Source organism: Genypterus blacodes, unplaced genomic scaffold (assembly GCF_046128005.1).
Source record: "Genypterus blacodes isolate CSIRO-AG114 ecotype Tasmania unplaced genomic scaffold, CSIRO-AGI_Gbla_v1 ptg000128l_1, whole genome shotgun sequence".
NCBI lineage: Eukaryota > Metazoa > Chordata > Actinopteri > Ophidiiformes > Ophidiidae > Genypterus > Genypterus blacodes.
This window is the reverse complement of record NW_027466930.1, coordinates 1,703,895-1,723,000: the sequence shown is the minus strand read 5'-3', so window position 1 is coordinate 1,723,000 and position 19,106 is coordinate 1,703,895. Positions and strand designations below refer to the sequence as shown.

Here is a 19,106-nt window from a genome sequence, read left to right as displayed (position 1 = left end):
CCAACATTATCAATAAGATGCATTACATTCAATGTTAAGTTTGGAAGTCTCAAATGATTCCAAAAACTCGTTAAGGCTTTATTTTCTTTTCTTTACGAGAAGAAGAAAAGTAGGTTCACGGGGATTGAACACATTAAATAGGCCGCGGGTGGAACTTGTAACGGCCAAAAACGAACTTGAGATTAATTATATGAGGAGTCACACTATTTAAAGTGTTTTTAACGAAACAAAGACAATAAGATGCTATAACACGCTGGTACACTAGGTGACAGCATACACGTCAGGCGCCGGTTAATAATACTGCAAATAACCCAAAGAAGAAGAACCGCTGCGCATGTTATTCCAATACAGCATCGTTTCTGTTTGCAGTATTGCTTGAATTTTATTAAACGTTCATTTAAAATGCCACCCAAGGGGAAAGGTGGAAAAGGCGCTAAAGGTGGTAAAGGTTAGTGCTGTTTACCTTCACCCACCTGTGAAAAAATACACTTGAATTAAAAGTTAACAACAGTTGCTAGCTCGTAGCTTACCAGTAGCTCAAATGTAGCGTCTGTTATTTTACCATTCCTGTGCAGGAGCTGCGACAGGAGGTGAAGACGCTGACAAGAAAGAAAAGACACAAAAAGGAGGCACTGCTGTGAAGGTCTGTCACGTCAATCAAATGCATTCTTCTGCCGTAAAACGGCTCTGAAAGGCGTAAAGGGATAAACAACCGTCTTATCTGTTTTAACTAGCTTGTGCGTCCTTTACTAATGGGAGACAAACATGTTAGACATCAGCTTTGGAGCACAGAGGAAATAAAAATGTACCACTGGGAATCATGACTGAGATTTGTCCTTAAAGAAAATCTATAACCTATATTTCATCTCCTTACACATCTTCATCTTGCCTGTGTGTATTTTTTTGGTGCTGTGTGTGTCTCTCTTCAGGTTCGACACATCCTCTGTGAAAAGCACGGAAAGAGCATGGAGGCAATGGAGAAGCTGAAAGCCGGAGTCCGATTCAGTGAAGTAGCGACGCAGTTCAGTGAAGACAAAGCTCGACAAGGAGTAAGAACACACACACACACACACACACACACTATTAACAAAGTCAACCTACCTATCCCTCCCTCCGGCATGTGGTGGCACAAGCCTTTATGTTGAGGATCTGTTCACAAATGTAGCAGCAGGTTGAAGAACATCGATGAACATCTTCATGTGTACCTCCTGCTGTTCATGTGTGTGTTACCTTCATGGCTGTTCCTTCCTGACAGGGTGATCTGGGCTGGATGACGCGAGGGTCGATGGTAGGACCTTTCCAGGATGCAGCCTTCGCCCTGTCGGTCAGCTCCATGGATAAACCCGTCTACACAGACCCTCCTGTCAAGACCAAGTTTGGGTACCACATCATCATGGTGGAGGGGAAGAAGTGAACATGGACGACTCAGTGCTTTAAACCTGGACATGGCCCTCACATATTGCTTCTTATTATTATTAATGCTTCTATTTCTCATGAGATAATAGAGAAAAAAATGTCAATGAGCTCTGATGATTTTAATTCATCCCACTCAATTCACTGGATCGTTCTTTGTATGCTGGTATGATTTGTTGGATTCAAAACTCAGTTGGCCCAATAAATGCTTTTTCACATCACGTCTTTCTCCACTGTTCAGAAAGGAATCAGCTTAGAAGTCCACTTGATCCTCTCTGGATAACACACACACACACACACACACACACACACACACACACACATACATACATATATATGACGGGGTGTAATATTCATCTTTTTTGCAATTGTTTTTTTATTGAGGCAAACATTGTACATGACATTGTGCATACAGTTATAGGATATTTTGGAGATAATTTTTTATACAGAAAGAGGGGAAAGAGGAGAGAGAGAGATAGAGAGATGGAAGGCTGTATTATCACTACCATTGTTGTTGAACTATATACATAGACCCTGAGGTAGAGTACAAGTAGATTGGATATGCAATGATGTCATAGGGTATATACATATATATATATATATATAATATTTATCTTAACTGCTCGGGTGGTTCTGTTCATGTACACGTTGCCTCAGGCCGTCATGTTCACATCCAGGCCGCTAGGTGTCAGCAGCGCGCAGAGGCGTCACAGAAGCAGAAGCAGAAGCAGAAAGCCGACGTCCTTACGCCTGACTAGATGATTGGCGAGGTAAGATGGCGGCGCCAGAGGAGCCAGAATTATCTCAGGCGCAGACCGAGAAACTCCTTCAATTCCAGGTATAAAGCCTAAATCCAACTCTCACTCATGTCCGCTATGAGCCCCGTGTGTTCGGCGGCTGTTGATACTGAATCAGTGTGATCGATGGACTCCTCGAGTCTTACACGTCTTTTTGCAGAGTCAACTCTGAAGCTCTGCCTCCCTCCGAGTCACAGCGGCGCTAACGGAAGCTGCGCGAGCTACCACTAGCTATACGAGCTAACGAGTTAGCGGACCTTAAAAGCTACTACTACTACTACTGTGTCGTTATTCTACCTCGAGACACACAACATGTCCAACTTTGTCACGTTACATTACACATATTGTGGTTTTACCGTGGACATTGACATCCATATGTACTTGTTTATGACGTTCATTACTAAACACTCGCTGAGTTCTCATTAGCACGGCGGTCATGGTGGAGCTGTCAGATGAGTTGGACACCACTGTTGGGCTGTAAACTCATAACAAGATGGAACCGATAAACATCTGCTACTCAGTGTGTGTGTGTGTGTGTGTGTGTGTGTGGGTGTGCGTGTGTGTATTCTGCAATGTATACCTCCGCCCTGGCCGCGTAACTCGCTGTGGCTTTGTCACGAGACGCCATCTGTGCTGCTGGCTTGTAGCGTATTGTGTTTAGCTCTGGTTATTGTAGTTATAAAGCGACATTACTCCTCAACTAACGCTGCAGCTGAGAGCCAACTCTGTCCACTGAGCTGATGTCGGTGCTTTAACTTTACTACGAGCTGACACAGCAAATCAACAGCCGAAGCTACAGCTTAGCTAGGACACATTAGATCTTATTTATTTATTTATGTACACATATTGAAGAGTGTGTATCTATGTACGTCAATACAATGAGCACCATTGATTCTTCCAAACTCGCCTGAAGCATTGTTCAGGGGTCCGGGGTGAAACATCGGGTGCTTTACATTTAGTTTACATTTTTCAGGATTGTTTTTTACGTGCCTTACTAAAAGATAGAAGTGGGAGACCTGAACGCACCACTAGTTAGTAATGACAACAGGCATAACACGCCATAATTGAATTTGGGTGATGAGGGGGATCAGCGGTCATATTATCGGATGGTCAACAAGAGAAATTGTTGCCAGTGTTCGCTCATGGCCAGCTCTACATACACACACACAGCCATCACCAGGGGAAACAGAAGCCGTAGCTTGAACGATTTCATTGACGGTGATTAAGAAACGCCCAAAGTTCACATTAAAGAAACAATTCTTCTGTTTTTCTTACTCGTCCAATAGGACCTGACCGGTTTGGAATCTATGGACCAATGTCGCCGAACATTAGAGCAACATAATTGGAACATCGAGGTGAGTTCACTTCGCACAGTTACAAACTGACCGTCATGAGGTTCCCTTGCTTTGATTAATCCCTCATCCTCCCTTTCTTCATCCTCCTTAACCTGTGTCTTCTCTTCTTCAGGCTGCAGTACAAGACAGACTTAATGAACAGGAAGGAGTGCCCAGTGTGTTTAACCCTCCACCGCCCAGACCACTACAGGTCAACACAGCAGACCATAGAGTTTATAGTTACATCGTCTCAAGGCCACAACCAAGGGTAGGTCCAGAGCTCCATGGTTCCCCTCTGGCCTCACTGCTCTGGCTGTGCAGATGATGAATGACGGTGTCTGTTCTGTTTTTCAGGGATTAATAGGATGGAGTTACTACTTGATAATGCTACCATTCAGATTTACATATTACACACTCCTGGACATATTCAGGTAACTCAGGCTCATTGAATTACACCTTTACAGCCATTGGATAGATGAGGGTGATAAATTGCGCAGTGTCTTTTTTCCTCACCCAAGGTTTGCCCTGAGGTTCGTCAGGCCAGATCCTCGCGGTCGCGTCACAGACCCTGTTGGAGACGTCGTGGCGTTCATCCATAGTTTTGAGGAGAAGTACGGTCGGTCACACCCTGTGTTTTACCAGGGAACATACAGCCAGGTGAGCTGAGACCGAGCAGATCCACTATTTCAAGTCTGACCTGATGTCGTATCTCACTTTAGTTCTTTGTCTGAAACCTTTAGGCTCTGAACGATGCCAAACGGGAGCTCCGCTACCTACTAGTGTACCTTCATGGGGACGATCACCAAGACACCGACGAGTTCTGCCGGTACGTCATTAGATTAACAATAACCGTGCAAATGAATTAGCTTGTACCGTTAAACTGGCTGTTTTGTGCTACTGACGTCTGTTTCTCTCTTTTCTAGCTCCACGTTATGTACAGAAGAGGTCTTGACCTTCCTCAACACACGAACGCTCTTCTGGGCCTGCTCCACCAGCAAGCCTGAGGGCTACAGAGGTACACACACACACACACACGCGCGTTCACTGCTACTCCCAGATCTTTGGTTGCCAGGCAGCTGTAATTGTAAAGTGGCTTAATAGTGTTTCAGGCGGATCGCCTTTCACTGAGAGTTGAGTAACGGCTCCTCCCGTGTTGGGTTTGTTTCAGTGTCCCAAGCTTTGCGGGAGAACACCTACCCATTCCTGGCCATGATCATGTTGAAGGACCGCAGGATGACGGTGGTGGGCAGACTGGAGGGCCTGATGCAGCCGGAGGACTTCATCAATCAGCTCAACTTCATCATGGAGGCCAATCAAACATATCTAATGTCCGAGCGCCTTGAACGGTAGGGGACAGACTGGCCTAGTTAGACACCAATCGGGCCAACTTCAGCCTCAGCATCAAAGCATAGATTAGTTAGGTGTCGGTTATAATCGTTGGGTTTGTTACAGAGAGGAGAGGAGCCAGACCCAAGTGCTCAGGCAGCAGCAGGATGAGGCCTACCAGGCCTCGCTCCTCGCTGACCAGGAGAAGGACCGAAAGAAAAGGGAGGAAGAGGAGCAGAAGAGGCAAGAAGAGGAGAAAGTCATACAGACTGCTCTTGCTGAGGAGCGAAGACGAAGAGTGAGCCTTCTTCCCTCATTTCAGTCTCGTGCTGCACTCACTAACCAATACATGGAGACTTAAATAAAGATATTCATTCTCTCTTTGTGATTAGACACTTGTGGAGGAGAAGGAGAGGAAATCAGAATGTCTTCCTCCAGAGCCGAACGCAGACGATCCAGAAAGTGTCAAAATACTGTTTAAGTTGCCCAATGACACACGAGTAGAGAGACGATTTCTCTTTGGACAGTCTCTGACGGTGAGCAACACACAAATCACTCAACACTTAGTATATTTACTCTTATCTCTCTTACTCTATCAGCTAAACTGTCCATTTGTTTCTTCCCAGGTAATATACGACTTCCTCTTCTCCTTGAAAGAAACCCCCGAGAAGTTTCAGATAGTTACAAACTTCCCTCGCCGCGTCTTGCCCTGCCTGCCGACTGAAGAGCAGCCTAACCCACCCACGCTGAAGGAGGCGGGACTCAGCCGCTCCGAGGTCGTTTTTGTTCAGGACCTTACAGACGATTAAACGATGACATACCTCCTTTATGTGGGAAAACGTTTTCCCTCCAACCCCATTGATCCATTTTTTTTCCTCTTCTTTTGTAAATGGCCATTCTGCACAAGGGATCATTAAGATAAAATCCTAACCTGGATAAATTGAACCCCCGCCCCTGCATTCAGTCCCTATTTGGTTGTGCTGACAGGGTTCCCAATAGCCTGGAAAGTCTTGAATTTTATTGAATAAATATTATTCCTCGAAGCCTTCTTGACCTCATCTTTGTATCCATTACGTCAAAGAAGTCGTTGAAGAAGTTCTGTACCCGGCTACCTGTTAATTCTTTGTGCCAGTTGTCTTTCCTTTTCCATAACTGTTGCAGCAAGGATTAATAGTCTGCTGACATGTATTGCAAACCACAACTGTATTCCAAATTAAATCATACCTGGGTTACTGTGATAGGCAAGTACAGTTTCTGATGGATGCTTGTCATTTTTGACCATTTGTCCTAATTCAGCACCCATTTGCCTTCAGTTGACATGTTCTCCACAGTGACTGATGCAAACAGGCTGCGACTGTGGAGAGGAAATGTAAAAGCTTTGGGCACCAGGTTGATGTATTTGGACATAAAGGAAATGTGGGAACCCTGTTGTTTGAGCCATGCCCTGTATATAGGTTAGTTATTTAAGAACCTGAAATTCAGTTTTTTGTTTTTTTATTCAAACGTGACATGAAATGACCATGCAGGTCGGTTACTATGTAAGAAGCAGACTTAAGTTTAAAATCCAACATTTAACAAAAGGCCACAGCTTTTTCTAAGTGGCTTTATATAGTATAGTATGAGTCTGCCCATAGTGTGCCTGTGGGTCATAGATGCCTATTTTGCCTGTCTAACATCTAAAGGGGCTCATCGTGTAAGGATGTAATTTTCCAAATATAAATTAAAAACATTTTAAAAACATGTATTCAATGAGGATGTACAGCGCTTGGTTGTTGTTGATCAGATAAGCACATTTTGTTTTAACACATGGATAAATACTGTGATACCCATAACATCTTGAAAATAAACTAACTTTTATGAATAAGATGGAGGAAGAAATAATGGAAATTAATTTTGACATACTGCAATTTTACATTTAATATGTGGAGTGACTGATTTAAGTGTCAATCTGTTTTACTTCTGAATTACCTGAGACAAACTCTTGTGTGATATTGGTATACATCATACATTTATTAGTGAACAACCCTCTCAAATCAGCCACAACAATTAAAAAAAAATATGATTGCACTACTTGGTAAAGCATAACTAGCAACTTTCATTTAAAAAAAGTACAAATCTTAAAAATTTCAAACAGTATACAGATGTATATAATACACTAACTAGTTATGTTAAATGCTACAAACAATATGATTCCAATGGAATGAAAAATTATAACATTAATAAGAACCATTTCCTATATATAATATATATTAGTTTTCTCCCCCCACCCTCCAATACAAACATGGAAAAAATGAGGTAACTGTAAATGTGCAAGTACCAAAGCAAAATATCTGCCTAACACAGAACACATGCCCCTGGCTCTGTTGGCGGGTGGGTAGTCTGGTGTTCAGGCAAGGACCCCTAGAGGCCAGGGAGAGTAAGAACAGTAAACCACTATCCCACCACAGCAAAAAATCATTGGTAAACAATAAATGGCATCTACGGAGCAATCAATCACAAATCCTAAATAAATTTTAGCTGCTTATTGGAACACATTTTTGCACCACACAAGCTGTGAGATTATTAAATAACTCAACAGAAAGACTACAAGACTCTATTCTCAGTTGGCATTAAAAGAAAAAAAGATAGAAAACAAATCCAAAGTCATTACCTATAGGCCTTAATGGGAGGTTCTCTTTGTGTTATTTCATAGAGTAGCTGGATACTGTCAAATATTTACTCCAAAAATAATAGTGCTAACATTTACATGAATTAAGTCATCTATATGTGAACAATACATTTTAAGATATTGATACACTGAGAGCAAGAGCCTGATAAGCAGGTACAGTACTACACTGAAATAAGTATGACAACATTTTATTTTTTAAATCCCTTAAACTATATAGATTTTCACTGACATTGTTTAGGGGTATTAGTATAACATGCTTTAAGAATACATGGGATCCATGACAAACTATTGCATTCACGCAAGTGAGTTATCATACCTAAAGCAGAACATCTAGCACCTTTTCACTATGGCTTTTGATAAACTACAGTAGTTTCAGAGCGTGTAATTTTCAGTTGTTAGGGCAATAACAGTAACACAATGTATGTAAGAAGTTTCAAATCCTGGATACAAGACCATTTTTTTCCCCTAGAAAATGAAGTTAGCGCAATAAAATCTTGTAGTCATTCAGTTCTATTACAAATGTGTGCAGTACAATGCATGGCAGTTATCAGCTGAGCGTTAAGATCCAAACCCCAGAACCCCGAAGCCAACTAGAGCTAAAAATCAGTTGGGATCTGGTCGACGAGCATGCATATTGTGCACCGTTAAATAGGTCCCCGCCAGATTTGGAGTTACCGTCCGTCAGGAACACACTTGTTTTCCTTTTTTAAAGTCATGCAAAAACACCTCTGAAGTAGATTTGGGAGTGTCTTAGGTAGGATAGAGTGCGCCGGGGCACGTTTAGAAGTCGGGGGTCGCAACCGCTATGGTTGAAATGTGGTCGGAGTACAAGAACAGAAGTCAAACAGGTTTGAATAATACTCTCGTAATGAGCTGCAGTGTATACATTGCCTCTTTTCCGTGATTATTAATAACATATTTACTGATTTTTTTTCTCGCATGCCTGTCTTTAAATGATGTAATAACTACTATTTTGGACAAACAATATTATATTTGAGTACATTAAATCATTTATGGTCTGAGGAACATGACCAAACTAAATTCAGATATACCCTTTCCATGGCAAACTTTCCATTTGAAATAGACTGTTCTTTATTTTCTTTTTCTTTTCTTTTCTTATACCGAGAGGCCCTGAGTGTTTTTTTTTTAAACTTACAATATATGCCAGCGAATAGATATGTACACATAGGTTAATTCTCAAAGCTGTGGGTGTAACTCATTAAATGGCTTCTTTTTTTCTCTCAAAGGTGGCACACACGTCAAAGACTCACATTCACTTAAGGATTAAAGTAAAAAGTAAAAATAAAAAAAGGCAAGATCCCTTAACACATGAGAGCAAAGGTTTACAACTGCCTGTTAGTGCTTACTGGGCAGTTAAGAGACAAGAGTGAATTCAGAGCAACAAAAAAAAAAAAAAGTTCATTTGTATCTCTTTAGCCCCGCCCGCAAACACTATACTGTTTTTTTTAAGTGTGAACACAAGCAGGAGGGAACTAGAAGTCTAACAGTGTTCCTACACTACTGACCACTCCAGTCCTGTCCTTTGTTACCCCTTTTTTTGGATCACTGCGGGGACGCCGCGGACAGCTGGCGTGACGTGGAGTGTGTCACCAGTGACTTCTACAAGAGAACCTCGACATTCTTCTGTCTTCAAAAAACGTTTTTAACCCTAAAGCATTCGCACTGAAGCTATACATACAGTTTCTCTTTTACAACAACCGTCGCCGCGGTCTAAGACGACGACCACCGGGCCCAGTTACTAGAATATAACACACACCGTACACAAACATGGTTAGTGCTCCCACCGTCTCCTTCAATGTATATTTTCTCAAGAAGAATAAAACCAATAAATAAACCTTTTTTTTTTTTCTCTTCTGAAAAAACCGGCATACTTTAAAAACAAGTGGAAATGACAGTTATTATCAGGATTAGTAATAGGTTTGTGCTTGTCATAAGAAGGCAAATCTGAAATTCTTGAACAGTAGGCTATATCTGTATATTGGATATTTGGCTCACAAAGAAATAAAAAGCCTCGTCTTCCTGAACAGGGAAGAAAAAAGTCCATTTAAAACCCCCGCCACTCACTGCACATATTGCTTTCTGCACAGGCCTCCGTCCGGAACGCCGTGGCGTCGGATGCGCGGCCTTTCCGATGAGGACGTCCTTAAATGCTGTCGGGGGTGGAACCACATGCTAGTCTTCCCTCGCGGCGCTTTCTGAGTAAGCAAGCAGTTCTTTTAGTATGCTCCTTTGTCTTTTCTTTTTCTGGAAATTGGATAATTTTGGTGGCAATGCTTTGATTAAAATATTGCTAGTCTGAATCAACAGTTCATGCAAATCCTAGCATGCTGCCCTGTATCCAGTGGTTACACAATGCATTGGCTCTGTTAACAGGACAAACATACACACAATATGCGCGCGCGCACACACACGCACACACACACACACACGCGCGCTCACACACGCTCACACACGCTCACACTCGCACACTTGCCAGAGGAACAATGCTGACGTGGAGGATGGATGTAGCACTTGTGCAGTTATGCCAGATGACCTCGAAAAAGATGCAGTCCATTAATCCATGACCGCTTTTGTACAGATCTGTGTTCCAGAGTGGATTATCTGGGCTGGAGGATAACCCCACGATTGCATGTGCCATCTTTGCAGTCCATTGCCTCAGGCTTAACAGGATCTGTATTTAACTACAGCAAGTCACACTTTCACAAAAGCATTGGCAAGTCGAAAAAGAAAGAAGGGGGGGGGCGAGGGGGGGGGGTCAAACTATTTGAAATGATCAATACGTTATTGCAGAACATACATTACTAACAAGTCACTTTGCCCAACACCTACACAAACATGCATCTATGATGGTCAGGCATCGCCTCCAAACACAGATACCCATGTTGAAGTATTCCTATTATTTTTCTGCTAATTGCACGAGGTGTCCAGCCCATCATCATCATCATCCTCATCCTCCAGGCTCCTGCCTCACCTAGCCTCTCCCACTGCAGGACCCTCCGCTACTCATGAACACCACAACCCAAACCACTAGGTAAAAATGAAACCCTGTAAACAAAAGCAGCAAATAATGCATTGTAGGGAGAAATCTTTGGAATCTGCGACAAGGGGGCAGAGATAGAAGTGGCTGGCGATCCCAGAACTCTGGCTATAGGCTGCGATAGGCAGTGGGTTTCGTGAGACAATGAAGCACAGCAGAGGTACAACAGGCTCCAGAGACGATCCTGGATGACTTATTATTTAGGACGGGGCAGGAGTAGTGGGCTGGTAAGCTATATTTACTGGAGGACGCGGGTTAGGTGGCAGGGGTCCCCAGCTTTGGGACAGACTCTTGATGTGTGCAGCTTTCCCGTCAAGCGCTCCCGAGTCACTTCTCACTCCGCCTCCCGGTGCACGTCCGACGCGTCGGCTCGGCAGATGGGACAAGTGCGATTGGTCTGCAAGTGGAGAAGAGACGACACGAGATGAAGCTGAGCTGCAGACAACCGGACTTGGCATGTGAAGTGTTAACAGTGGCGTGGACTCACCTTTAACCATTTATCCACACACTTGGCATGGAATTCGTGGTTACAAGGTAATACCCGAAGTAGCTGCCTACACTCAAAGTCACTAAAGCACACAACACACCTGAGGGGAAGAGAGGGAGGATGTTAGCACACACACGCATCGGTACACAAACTATTAGGATGGTTTTGGACGGATGAGAGCTCACAGCGTTTGTTCAGATAGATGATTCTCTGAGTTGAATCTGTAGGACGGAAGTTGTTCTATATCTGCCTTGGTGAGTCCGCGTGGTTTGGCTTCACCCAGCCGCTCTGCCAGGTTTAGTAATGCCTGCAGGGTGAGACAGGAGACGGTCACAGTGATGATGATGATGGTGTGGCTGCAGATTAGTTTGGATGGGAAACATCACAACAATGACAAAAAGCTGAAAAAAGATCTCTGAATATGAGTCTGGTGTCTTGTCCAGCTTTGACCACTTGTGAAAAAGCACTATGTTCATCGCCATGGCGACTCTTACACCATTTACGTTTAATGGATATACGTTTTCAAAAGTAAAGCTGACCATAAGCACTTCCAACACAGCTTTCATTACGTCATTCCCACAGAACACAAAGAACACGCCTGATGGAAACACTAACAGCACTCTGAGGTCCTTTACTGGTCTGAAGCTGAAGCAGCTGAAGCGCTCTGCTGCTTTCTGACTGCTTTTGCTTCATTATTAACAGTTACCTCATAATTCTCCATCTCTACATCGTCCACGTCCAGGTCTAGACTGATGGCTGGGCCCACTGCTGTTGGAGGCACAGGAAGCATTGACCTGAACACAGAGATGGGACACCTGGTCAGCAAGCGTCCACGCCATCATTCAGACGGCACCGGGGCGGTCAGGGTCACATCAACGTGCATAAAGAGGTTACAAAGCTGTTCCAGAGACTGCTCATGGTCGTAGGTACTCACAGGAAATAAGGGAGAAAGCCTGGGTAGTAAGATGGAGGGGGCGGCGGCGGGGGGAGAGGCTGCTGTAACCGGTATCTCTGTCCATTCACTCGCCGGGGCAGCATGTGTGGATATGGCTGAGGAGAGGAACAGAAGTTAATGGAGTTGTGTGACTCAAATGCACCATAAAGCTGAGATGATGTCATCACTTTCAGGAAAAGTCTGAGATGTCGTCGTACCACTCCGAAGGGAAGCTCCTGATGCAGAGGCTCTTGAGGAAGATACTGTAGGGGCAGAGAAGGAGGCAGCGCTGGTGGGTGATGAGAGGGAGGGTAGGAGAAGGTCCCTAATGGGTGCTGGTCCCCTCTAAGGTCAACTTCATTCTCTACCCTCTGTAGAGGCTGCGAGGAGAGAACATGCACCATGACAACAGTTTCCGTGCCGCTTTTATATGGATACTACTATATGCAAACAGGCGAACACGCTCGACTCCCAGCGGAGCCACAAATCCACTGACGAGCCGGCCGACGTGCGGCGAGGAAGACTCACCATGCGTGGGTGCTGAGGCTGTAAAGGGACAAACTGGCTCAGAGGAGTAAGGTGCGGTGGCTGGTGGGGGGGCACAGATGGGGTCGGGTGCAATATAAAATGTTCGCTGGAGATCAGGGGTGGAAATGCTTGATAAGACACTGGCATGTGCTGCATGGTACACGCCTGTATGAGCTGAGAGAGAGAGGGAGAGGGAGAAGAAGACAAGAACGTACGTCAACCTGAGGAAAGCAGAAGTCGCCTTTATCAGATCTCATTTCTATCACTTGGCTTATGCTTCAATCAAAGAAAGGAGGTTCATTAGTTATTGTTAACGTTGTAAGTCAAGCAGTTAGAGTGAAAGCATGTAGTGAACCAAAGCATGAATCACATAAACACACAGCTAAACAACAAACTAACCAATACTTTAAATGTGTAAGCAACATCAAAACTAATGAACTCAAAGTACTAATTGAATCGATAACAAATCTGAATTTTCAATGACTTATTGTTGTGAACAGCTGCGCTAAGATCAAGAAGTAACCACAAATCCTGTTCAGTAACAGCATCAGCGTATTAGTGAGTCATGAACAGATTGCATGGCTGCTATGGTGTGCTAGATGAATGCCACTGACATTTGGGCTCTTCCTTTTCAAACTCACAGGAGGAGGAAGGCAGCAGAGCAGAGAGAGCTGTCCGCTGAACATTACCGAGCATGCTGGGAGCTGCTGAGTGTTGCACCCTGGAAGGGGCTGCCCGGCGTGGATGGGGAACCCGTGGGTCGTCACCGTCGTAACTGTGTACGAGATTGGAACGGATCCCTGGTGCATCTTTGAGGGGGAGAGTGAGGGAACACGGCGTTACGTTACACTCAGAGAAAGCTTTCCACCTAAATGCAATCCTCGGGCAAAGAACAACCTGCACAGCATTAAACACGCTGCCAGGTCATACATGTGGGAAGAGGCGACAGCAGACAATGGCATTAAAAAACAGACTTTGTGTCATAGGCAACATATCCCACTAAACTTCCTGTAGAGCAGCGTTTAGAGGCTGTAGCTCCACATTCACAGGCCTGGTAAGTGAACTCTAAATACATCACATCCTCAATGCTACAACTTACAAAACAGGAGAGCAGTGACCGACACACAAAGTCACAGAGATTTCCTGAAAAAGCCTGAATTTCGGTCGCTGCTTTAGCCTGAAGTCCAGCGAGCGCTCCTGCGTCTGTTACCTGGTCGTGTAGATCCACCATGATGGGATTCTGCTGAGGCAGGTGAGCAGCAGCAGCAGGGTGAAGCATGCGTGGCGGTGTGCTGGTGTGGCTGTATTGTCTGGATTCATCTAAAGGGACCTGTTGGTGATGCTGGGAGAAAAGCAGGTGGTGGAAGTTCTCATCCTGGACGAGGGAAGTGTGCAGTACAGGTCTGTCTCGTCGGCCCCACTGGCGTCTCACTGGTGGGCTGTGAGGTGAGGAGAGGAGAGGAGAGGAAAGAGAAGCAGATTAGCACAAATAGTTCAAGACATTTTCCCTTTCCCCAGCACATAATTAGGGGTTTGAACAGAGTGGGAAGAAAGGACCATGTTCAGTCATTTATACCTTCGTCAGAACACAATGCTTATTCTCTCCTCTCTCTCTGATAATGGCAGCAATAGAAATCCAGCTCAAACACGACGATGAGCCGGCTGTGTACTGGATTAAGACGACCAAGGTGCAGTAAGTTTATTTTATTTTGATGTCTGTGGCAAAAATTGTGCTTGATGCTTGAAAATCTCCCTCCTTTAAGAGGAGTCGAGTCCATATAACTTAATTATAGGGCAGGGGAACATGTTGCATGCTGCAATATCCCCAGGGGCTCCTAACACTCCTGCTGAAGCAGCAGCCACTGGAAACCCTTAAACATCAACCTATACACAAGTTATTTCACATAATAGTGATAGGCAAAGCTTTAAACTCCGGGCCGATATCACCATGTCAGCATTTTTAAACACGTCTTCAGGAGCGTAATGCTGCATCAATCCTCTGACGCGGTGAAGGTACAACTTTGAAAAGACATCTAACCCCACACACTGCTGAGCTGCAGGATTTGTTCTAACTCTATTGTGTTAGTTGTAAATGTGTTGTGTTCCATTACGCTGACAAATTTCTAAAAATCACACAGGCAACGTTTGCAGAGGCAAACAGGAGAATGTATGATGTGATTACAATGGAGCGCTGCCAAACTGCTGCTCTGTCCTCCGCTCAAACAGATGTGGCCACTTTAATTTACAATCAAGAAAATGGAGCGATCTGCTGATGTGAGAGTCGTGTGACTTGGTGCACAGCAGAAGACGACGTTTGAAAGCATTGCACCTCTCGTTTCCATACTCCACTGAAATAACTACATTCTGCTTCTTCTGCATGAAGGAGAGCGAGGGCAGCGTTCTTACCTTCTCCTGAGATGCACTGGGGTGTTGCAGGGCTCTCCGAGGAACCTCCGGGGGTTTAAGGGGGCTGTTGGCAGCCTATTTACTGCTATTTCCCATGGTCGCATTGGTGACGTCGTGCAGACGAGTCACGCTCTGGGAAAGGAAACCGAACAGTGGAGGCACTTGGATTTGGCCTCTGATTGTCTTTAACCCTGAGAAAACACAGCCAAGGGAAAAGCATCAACAGTGCTTCTTATAGACACAGAATTATAATTAGTACATACAAAATAAATAAATTACTGTATTGGTCAAAGAATTGAGCAGTTACAGGCTGACAGGCGGTAAATACAGCAGCAGATTGGACTACTAACTCAGATTTGACTCCCATAACTATGATTATTTTAAAATTGTGTTATTCACGGAAGGTACAACGGAAATATCAACCACTCATATCTATAAATATTGAAAACAGTGTGTTGCATGATGTAAGTCTGAATTAGAATGTGACAGATGAAGACACGGGGCATCCCTGATTACAACGCATGCACACTTACAAACATCCCTTTGTTAAGTCTGATTTAAGTGTTTACGATCACCTCTTGAGATTAAGACAAAAAGCTAAATTAGAGGGTGATACACAATCGTTGGAGCGTGCGTGTGTGTGTTTCTGCCGTAGCAGGGAGTAAACAGGGGTCGCTGTCGTCTGCCTGAACAAAAACATGGAGAGCCATGTGCTCGGGAGACAAAGCAACAACAAAAGATGCGGCTGGTAAGCGGGATCGCTCGCTACAAAGCAGCCCGACAGGCCGAAGAACCGACCCACGGTGTGAGACAAGAAGCCGCGAACGCATCACCGCGGCCGTGAGGATCAGATCAGCCGAGGCGTTTGTGTTTTAATTCCAGATAAACTCCACCGAGCCTACCTGACGGAGGAGGAGGAGGAGCGCTAACGTTAGCCAGGCTAGTAACGCTTTGTCCCGCAGCAGGAGCCCCAGACTTCACTGTTAGCAGCGTGTTTATCCAGCCTCCTTCTATTTGACACAGAGGGATCAGTGTGTGATCAGCACACACACTTCACAGGCTGAACTCGCAGTAAACATTGTCAACGCTACACTTATCTCGCCATGTAAGCTAACAACACAACCCACAGCTTACTTTGTTAGCTAGTCGCTCGTTGACAAGGGGAGACAGCAGGTGCTTCAGCTTCATAAATGCCGAGTCCCGTCCACTTATCCCCGCATAGAGTCGGCTCGGCTGGAGAGACGTTCTCCGGTAGAAAGCAGCGGACGTACAGAGCAGACTCCTCGGGTGATTCGCTGTTTGCTCCCCGATAGATTTCCCACAACGTCCCGGTGGTGTTACCGTTAGCTCGCTTACGTTAGCCAGCTAACAATTGCTCCCCCAACTGCATTAGGTTCGGTTCGGTTCCGTTAGACGCGGATGCTCGATGGCGCCGCAGCTCACTCCGGAGTTCACTCGATACGGTTTGAGCGTCAGAACGCGTAGAAAACGAGCGTCCGTTAGCAAAACACAGCCACAGTTTAGCTCTAATTGGAAACACTAGTTGGCGCGTGCATGTCCCTTGAAGTGCATTGTTGTGGCGAAACCACGCCTACTCTCATACCTCGACCAATCACCGCGCCGCCTTCACAGACAGCAGACAGAGAGACAGAGACAGTCTGGATCAAAACAAGCGCTCTCCTCTTATCTAAATACATATTTATAAAAACAAAACTGACGCAGTATCTTTCTTGACAGCAACAGCGAGCGAAATACAGCTGTGTATAGCTGTTGCACCCGCCCTGTTACACAGTTACACAGTCCTGACACAAGGTTCTTAACGAGAAGATAACGAGCTCCTCTGCATGAAGAAGTTTGACAAACGGCTTAATGAATAGTAAACACGATTCTCTCAATACACTGCGTTATTGTGCATCTGTAAGATTCTGCTCGGATAACTTCCTTTATTCCTGCTTTCTAATCACGCTTAAACACAGTATATATGATAGGTAAGTTGACTTTTTAAGTTTATATGCTGAGCGTGTACCAACTATTTAACTGCGCCCCCCAGAAATGTTGCAAAGAGTTGCAAAAAATGTAGTATAGATGAAATGCTTTTTGTGCGTTCTCGGCGACATTAAGCAGTTTTAAGAAGGATTAACCAACTAACAGACTGACATCCGTTATCCGTTTATCGACTCCGACCCAAAAAGCAAACTCATTTAGATTAACTCCTCTGAACACACACACACACACACACACACTCACACGCGTCCTTTCTCTCTGTCGTCCCTCTGTGTTGACTGGCACTGTGTCCCCACTAGAGACCATCCGGTTATGTAATAAGCACTTGCAGGATCAAGTGAGGAAACATCCTTCATCAGCTTTAACGCGAGTATCCTTCACTTATAGTTTCTCCAAATGCTTCTGTTGGCCAACGACGACATTTGCTAAAACAAGATCTGTGCTATAAAAGAAGATTATCAGACATTATTAGGCCATTACCAGGCTACCTAACGGGCCCGATCTATCCAGTGAGAGTTCATAAATAATTCCTTCGCCTGTTCTGTGAAACATTTGGGCAGATCTGCTGCTTTGAACACATCTCCAGGCAGGAGTGTGGAGCGGAGAGCAGACTGAATGTAAACATTACACCATCGCCCTCGGTATCAGCAGAATAAGGAGGGGCGGGATGGAGGCTGAGCTGAGCTGGAGGATGACAGCCTGAATAACCTGCAAACAAACACACCGCGTAAACATGCACCGCTCACCTCACACACTCACCCGGGGCCGACACGACAACAAAAACAGGCCTGCGGTTTACCTGATTGTTAATATGGCGACATCCGATCGGTAATATTTTCCTTGAAATGTTCACATCTCGTTAGGCTAAGTGCGGCATCCTATGGTCAGCTGTCTCCGTGTGGAACATTCCGTGGATTTCACCACTCGTGTAGAAAAAGGTGCGATTCATTACACCCCCCCTTGTTACCAGCTCCGTCTCTTAGTGCATCGCGTGGGTTAATGGCTTTGAGAAGACGAATTTCTTTCCGTGTTAGCTAATTTTTCGTGTTTGCAACATGAATCCAGGCCCTCCGCTGTTTCTGGTCTCTGCAGTTCCCCGTTACACCCCCATTTCTGCGTATTTGCAGAGCACAGAGCGCAGGCCATGCTGCCATGTTTACCGTAATGGACAGATAAAGTGCGACAGCTTCAAATCTACGGTCAGATCCGTACAACGTTCACTTGGACTGTGGGAACTTCTGAGGAGAGAGCAGACAGACTGATCCTCCTGAAGAAATCATTAATGTTATATTAACATAAAGCTCAGCAGCATGTTGTGTGAAGAAAAAGCAGCCAATGTCAATGCATTATTGATTGATGAATTTTGTTGAATAGGGATTTACACATCCAATTCATTTTATAAATCTTGTGGAACTCTATTCAGCATAAAACCATAGCATTTAGCTTTTGTGTCTCTAGAGGGCGCAGTGCAGAGTTAACCCTTTATCGGGCAAGTGACTGGATATTGACCTCTATGACATCACAAAGGTCAGTGCTTCTGACAGAACAACGCATGAGTTTCAATCATAAAATCCCTGAGGTCAGTTGAGCTGATTCAGCACAGCGCCGCCTACAGCCACAAAACCTTCAGACCGATACTGAATAGTTCTTCTTGTCACTTGTTTGTAAAAATCCCCCGCATTAGACACAAGAACTTTCTGTGTCACAGCTTTGATTTCACTCAGCGATGTCATCAAGTGCAGTAAATCCATAAATGAATCAAGAACTCTTTACCATTATCATGAGTCCAATAATGTGTTTGTTTTTAATGGTTTACTTTTACTGGAACTGCTGTGCTGGTGTTTTATTGTGTCACCACCCTCCCTGTATATCTCCAACTGTGGCATCATTATAAAACAAATAAGAAGTCATAAACCAAAGTCTGATTGGATAAGATTATAGGCCAGCACATTGAATTCTTACTGAACTTACATATGTGAGCGGTGGATTTGAGTATTGTTGTGGTTTATTTGTTTTGTTTTTGTCATCTCAAAAGACCTCATATTCATATGGATAAAGGTTCTAAAGTCTAATTTTTTTATAAAGTTTCATGAATCTGTATTTCCTGTTAGCATACTCCTCTGACCCACTTTTAGATATGTACAGATAAAT

General features: G+C 44.4%; 4 protein-coding genes across 6 annotated transcripts in view; 2 read left to right on the top strand and 2 right to left on the bottom strand.

Annotated features, from left to right (window-relative positions):
* The window catches only part of fnta (farnesyltransferase, CAAX box, subunit alpha), a 144,039-nt gene that overhangs the window by 8,671 nt on the left and 116,262 nt on the right, over positions 1 to 19,106 (bottom strand). The window lies entirely within an intron of this gene.
* pin4 (protein (peptidylprolyl cis/trans isomerase) NIMA-interacting, 4 (parvulin)) lies at positions 115 to 1,634 on the top strand. Its single transcript, XM_076162813.1, has 4 exons — positions 115 to 448; positions 576 to 643; positions 930 to 1,049; positions 1,256 to 1,634. The coding sequence occupies exons 1-4, from the start codon at positions 403 to 405 to the stop codon at positions 1,412 to 1,414; spliced, it is 393 nt and encodes a 130-aa protein (XP_076018928.1). The 5' UTR covers positions 115 to 402; the 3' UTR covers positions 1,415 to 1,634.
* Positions 2,137 to 5,852, top strand: faf2 (Fas associated factor family member 2). Its single transcript, XM_076162729.1, has 11 exons — positions 2,137 to 2,251; positions 3,497 to 3,565; positions 3,678 to 3,812; positions 3,899 to 3,975; positions 4,063 to 4,201; positions 4,285 to 4,370; positions 4,468 to 4,559; positions 4,713 to 4,890; positions 4,997 to 5,168; positions 5,263 to 5,406; positions 5,497 to 5,852. The coding sequence occupies exons 1-11, from the start codon at positions 2,189 to 2,191 to the stop codon at positions 5,677 to 5,679; spliced, it is 1,338 nt and encodes a 445-aa protein (XP_076018844.1). The 5' UTR covers positions 2,137 to 2,188; the 3' UTR covers positions 5,680 to 5,852.
* Positions 7,449 to 18,486, bottom strand: rnf44 (ring finger protein 44). 3 transcript variants are annotated; one of them, XM_076162731.1, is made up of 11 exons: positions 17,755 to 18,486; positions 14,952 to 15,142; positions 13,756 to 13,984; positions 13,187 to 13,354; positions 12,546 to 12,719; positions 12,236 to 12,397; positions 12,018 to 12,133; positions 11,790 to 11,877; positions 11,269 to 11,390; positions 11,084 to 11,183; positions 7,449 to 10,993 (listed from the first exon to the last, which is right to left on the bottom strand). In XM_076162731.1, exons 2-11 carry the CDS (start codon positions 15,053 to 15,055, stop codon positions 10,931 to 10,933), a joined length of 1,326 nt encoding a protein of 441 aa, XP_076018846.1. In that variant the 5' UTR covers positions 15,056 to 15,142; positions 17,755 to 18,486; the 3' UTR covers positions 7,449 to 10,930. The 3 variants fall into 3 exon arrangements, with proteins under 3 accessions (XP_076018846.1, XP_076018845.1, XP_076018847.1); XM_076162730.1 differs by lacking the exon at positions 17,755 to 18,486 and adding an exon at positions 16,086 to 16,517; XM_076162732.1 differs by lacking the exon at positions 17,755 to 18,486 and adding an exon at positions 16,086 to 16,517 and having other exon boundaries at positions 13,235 to 13,354.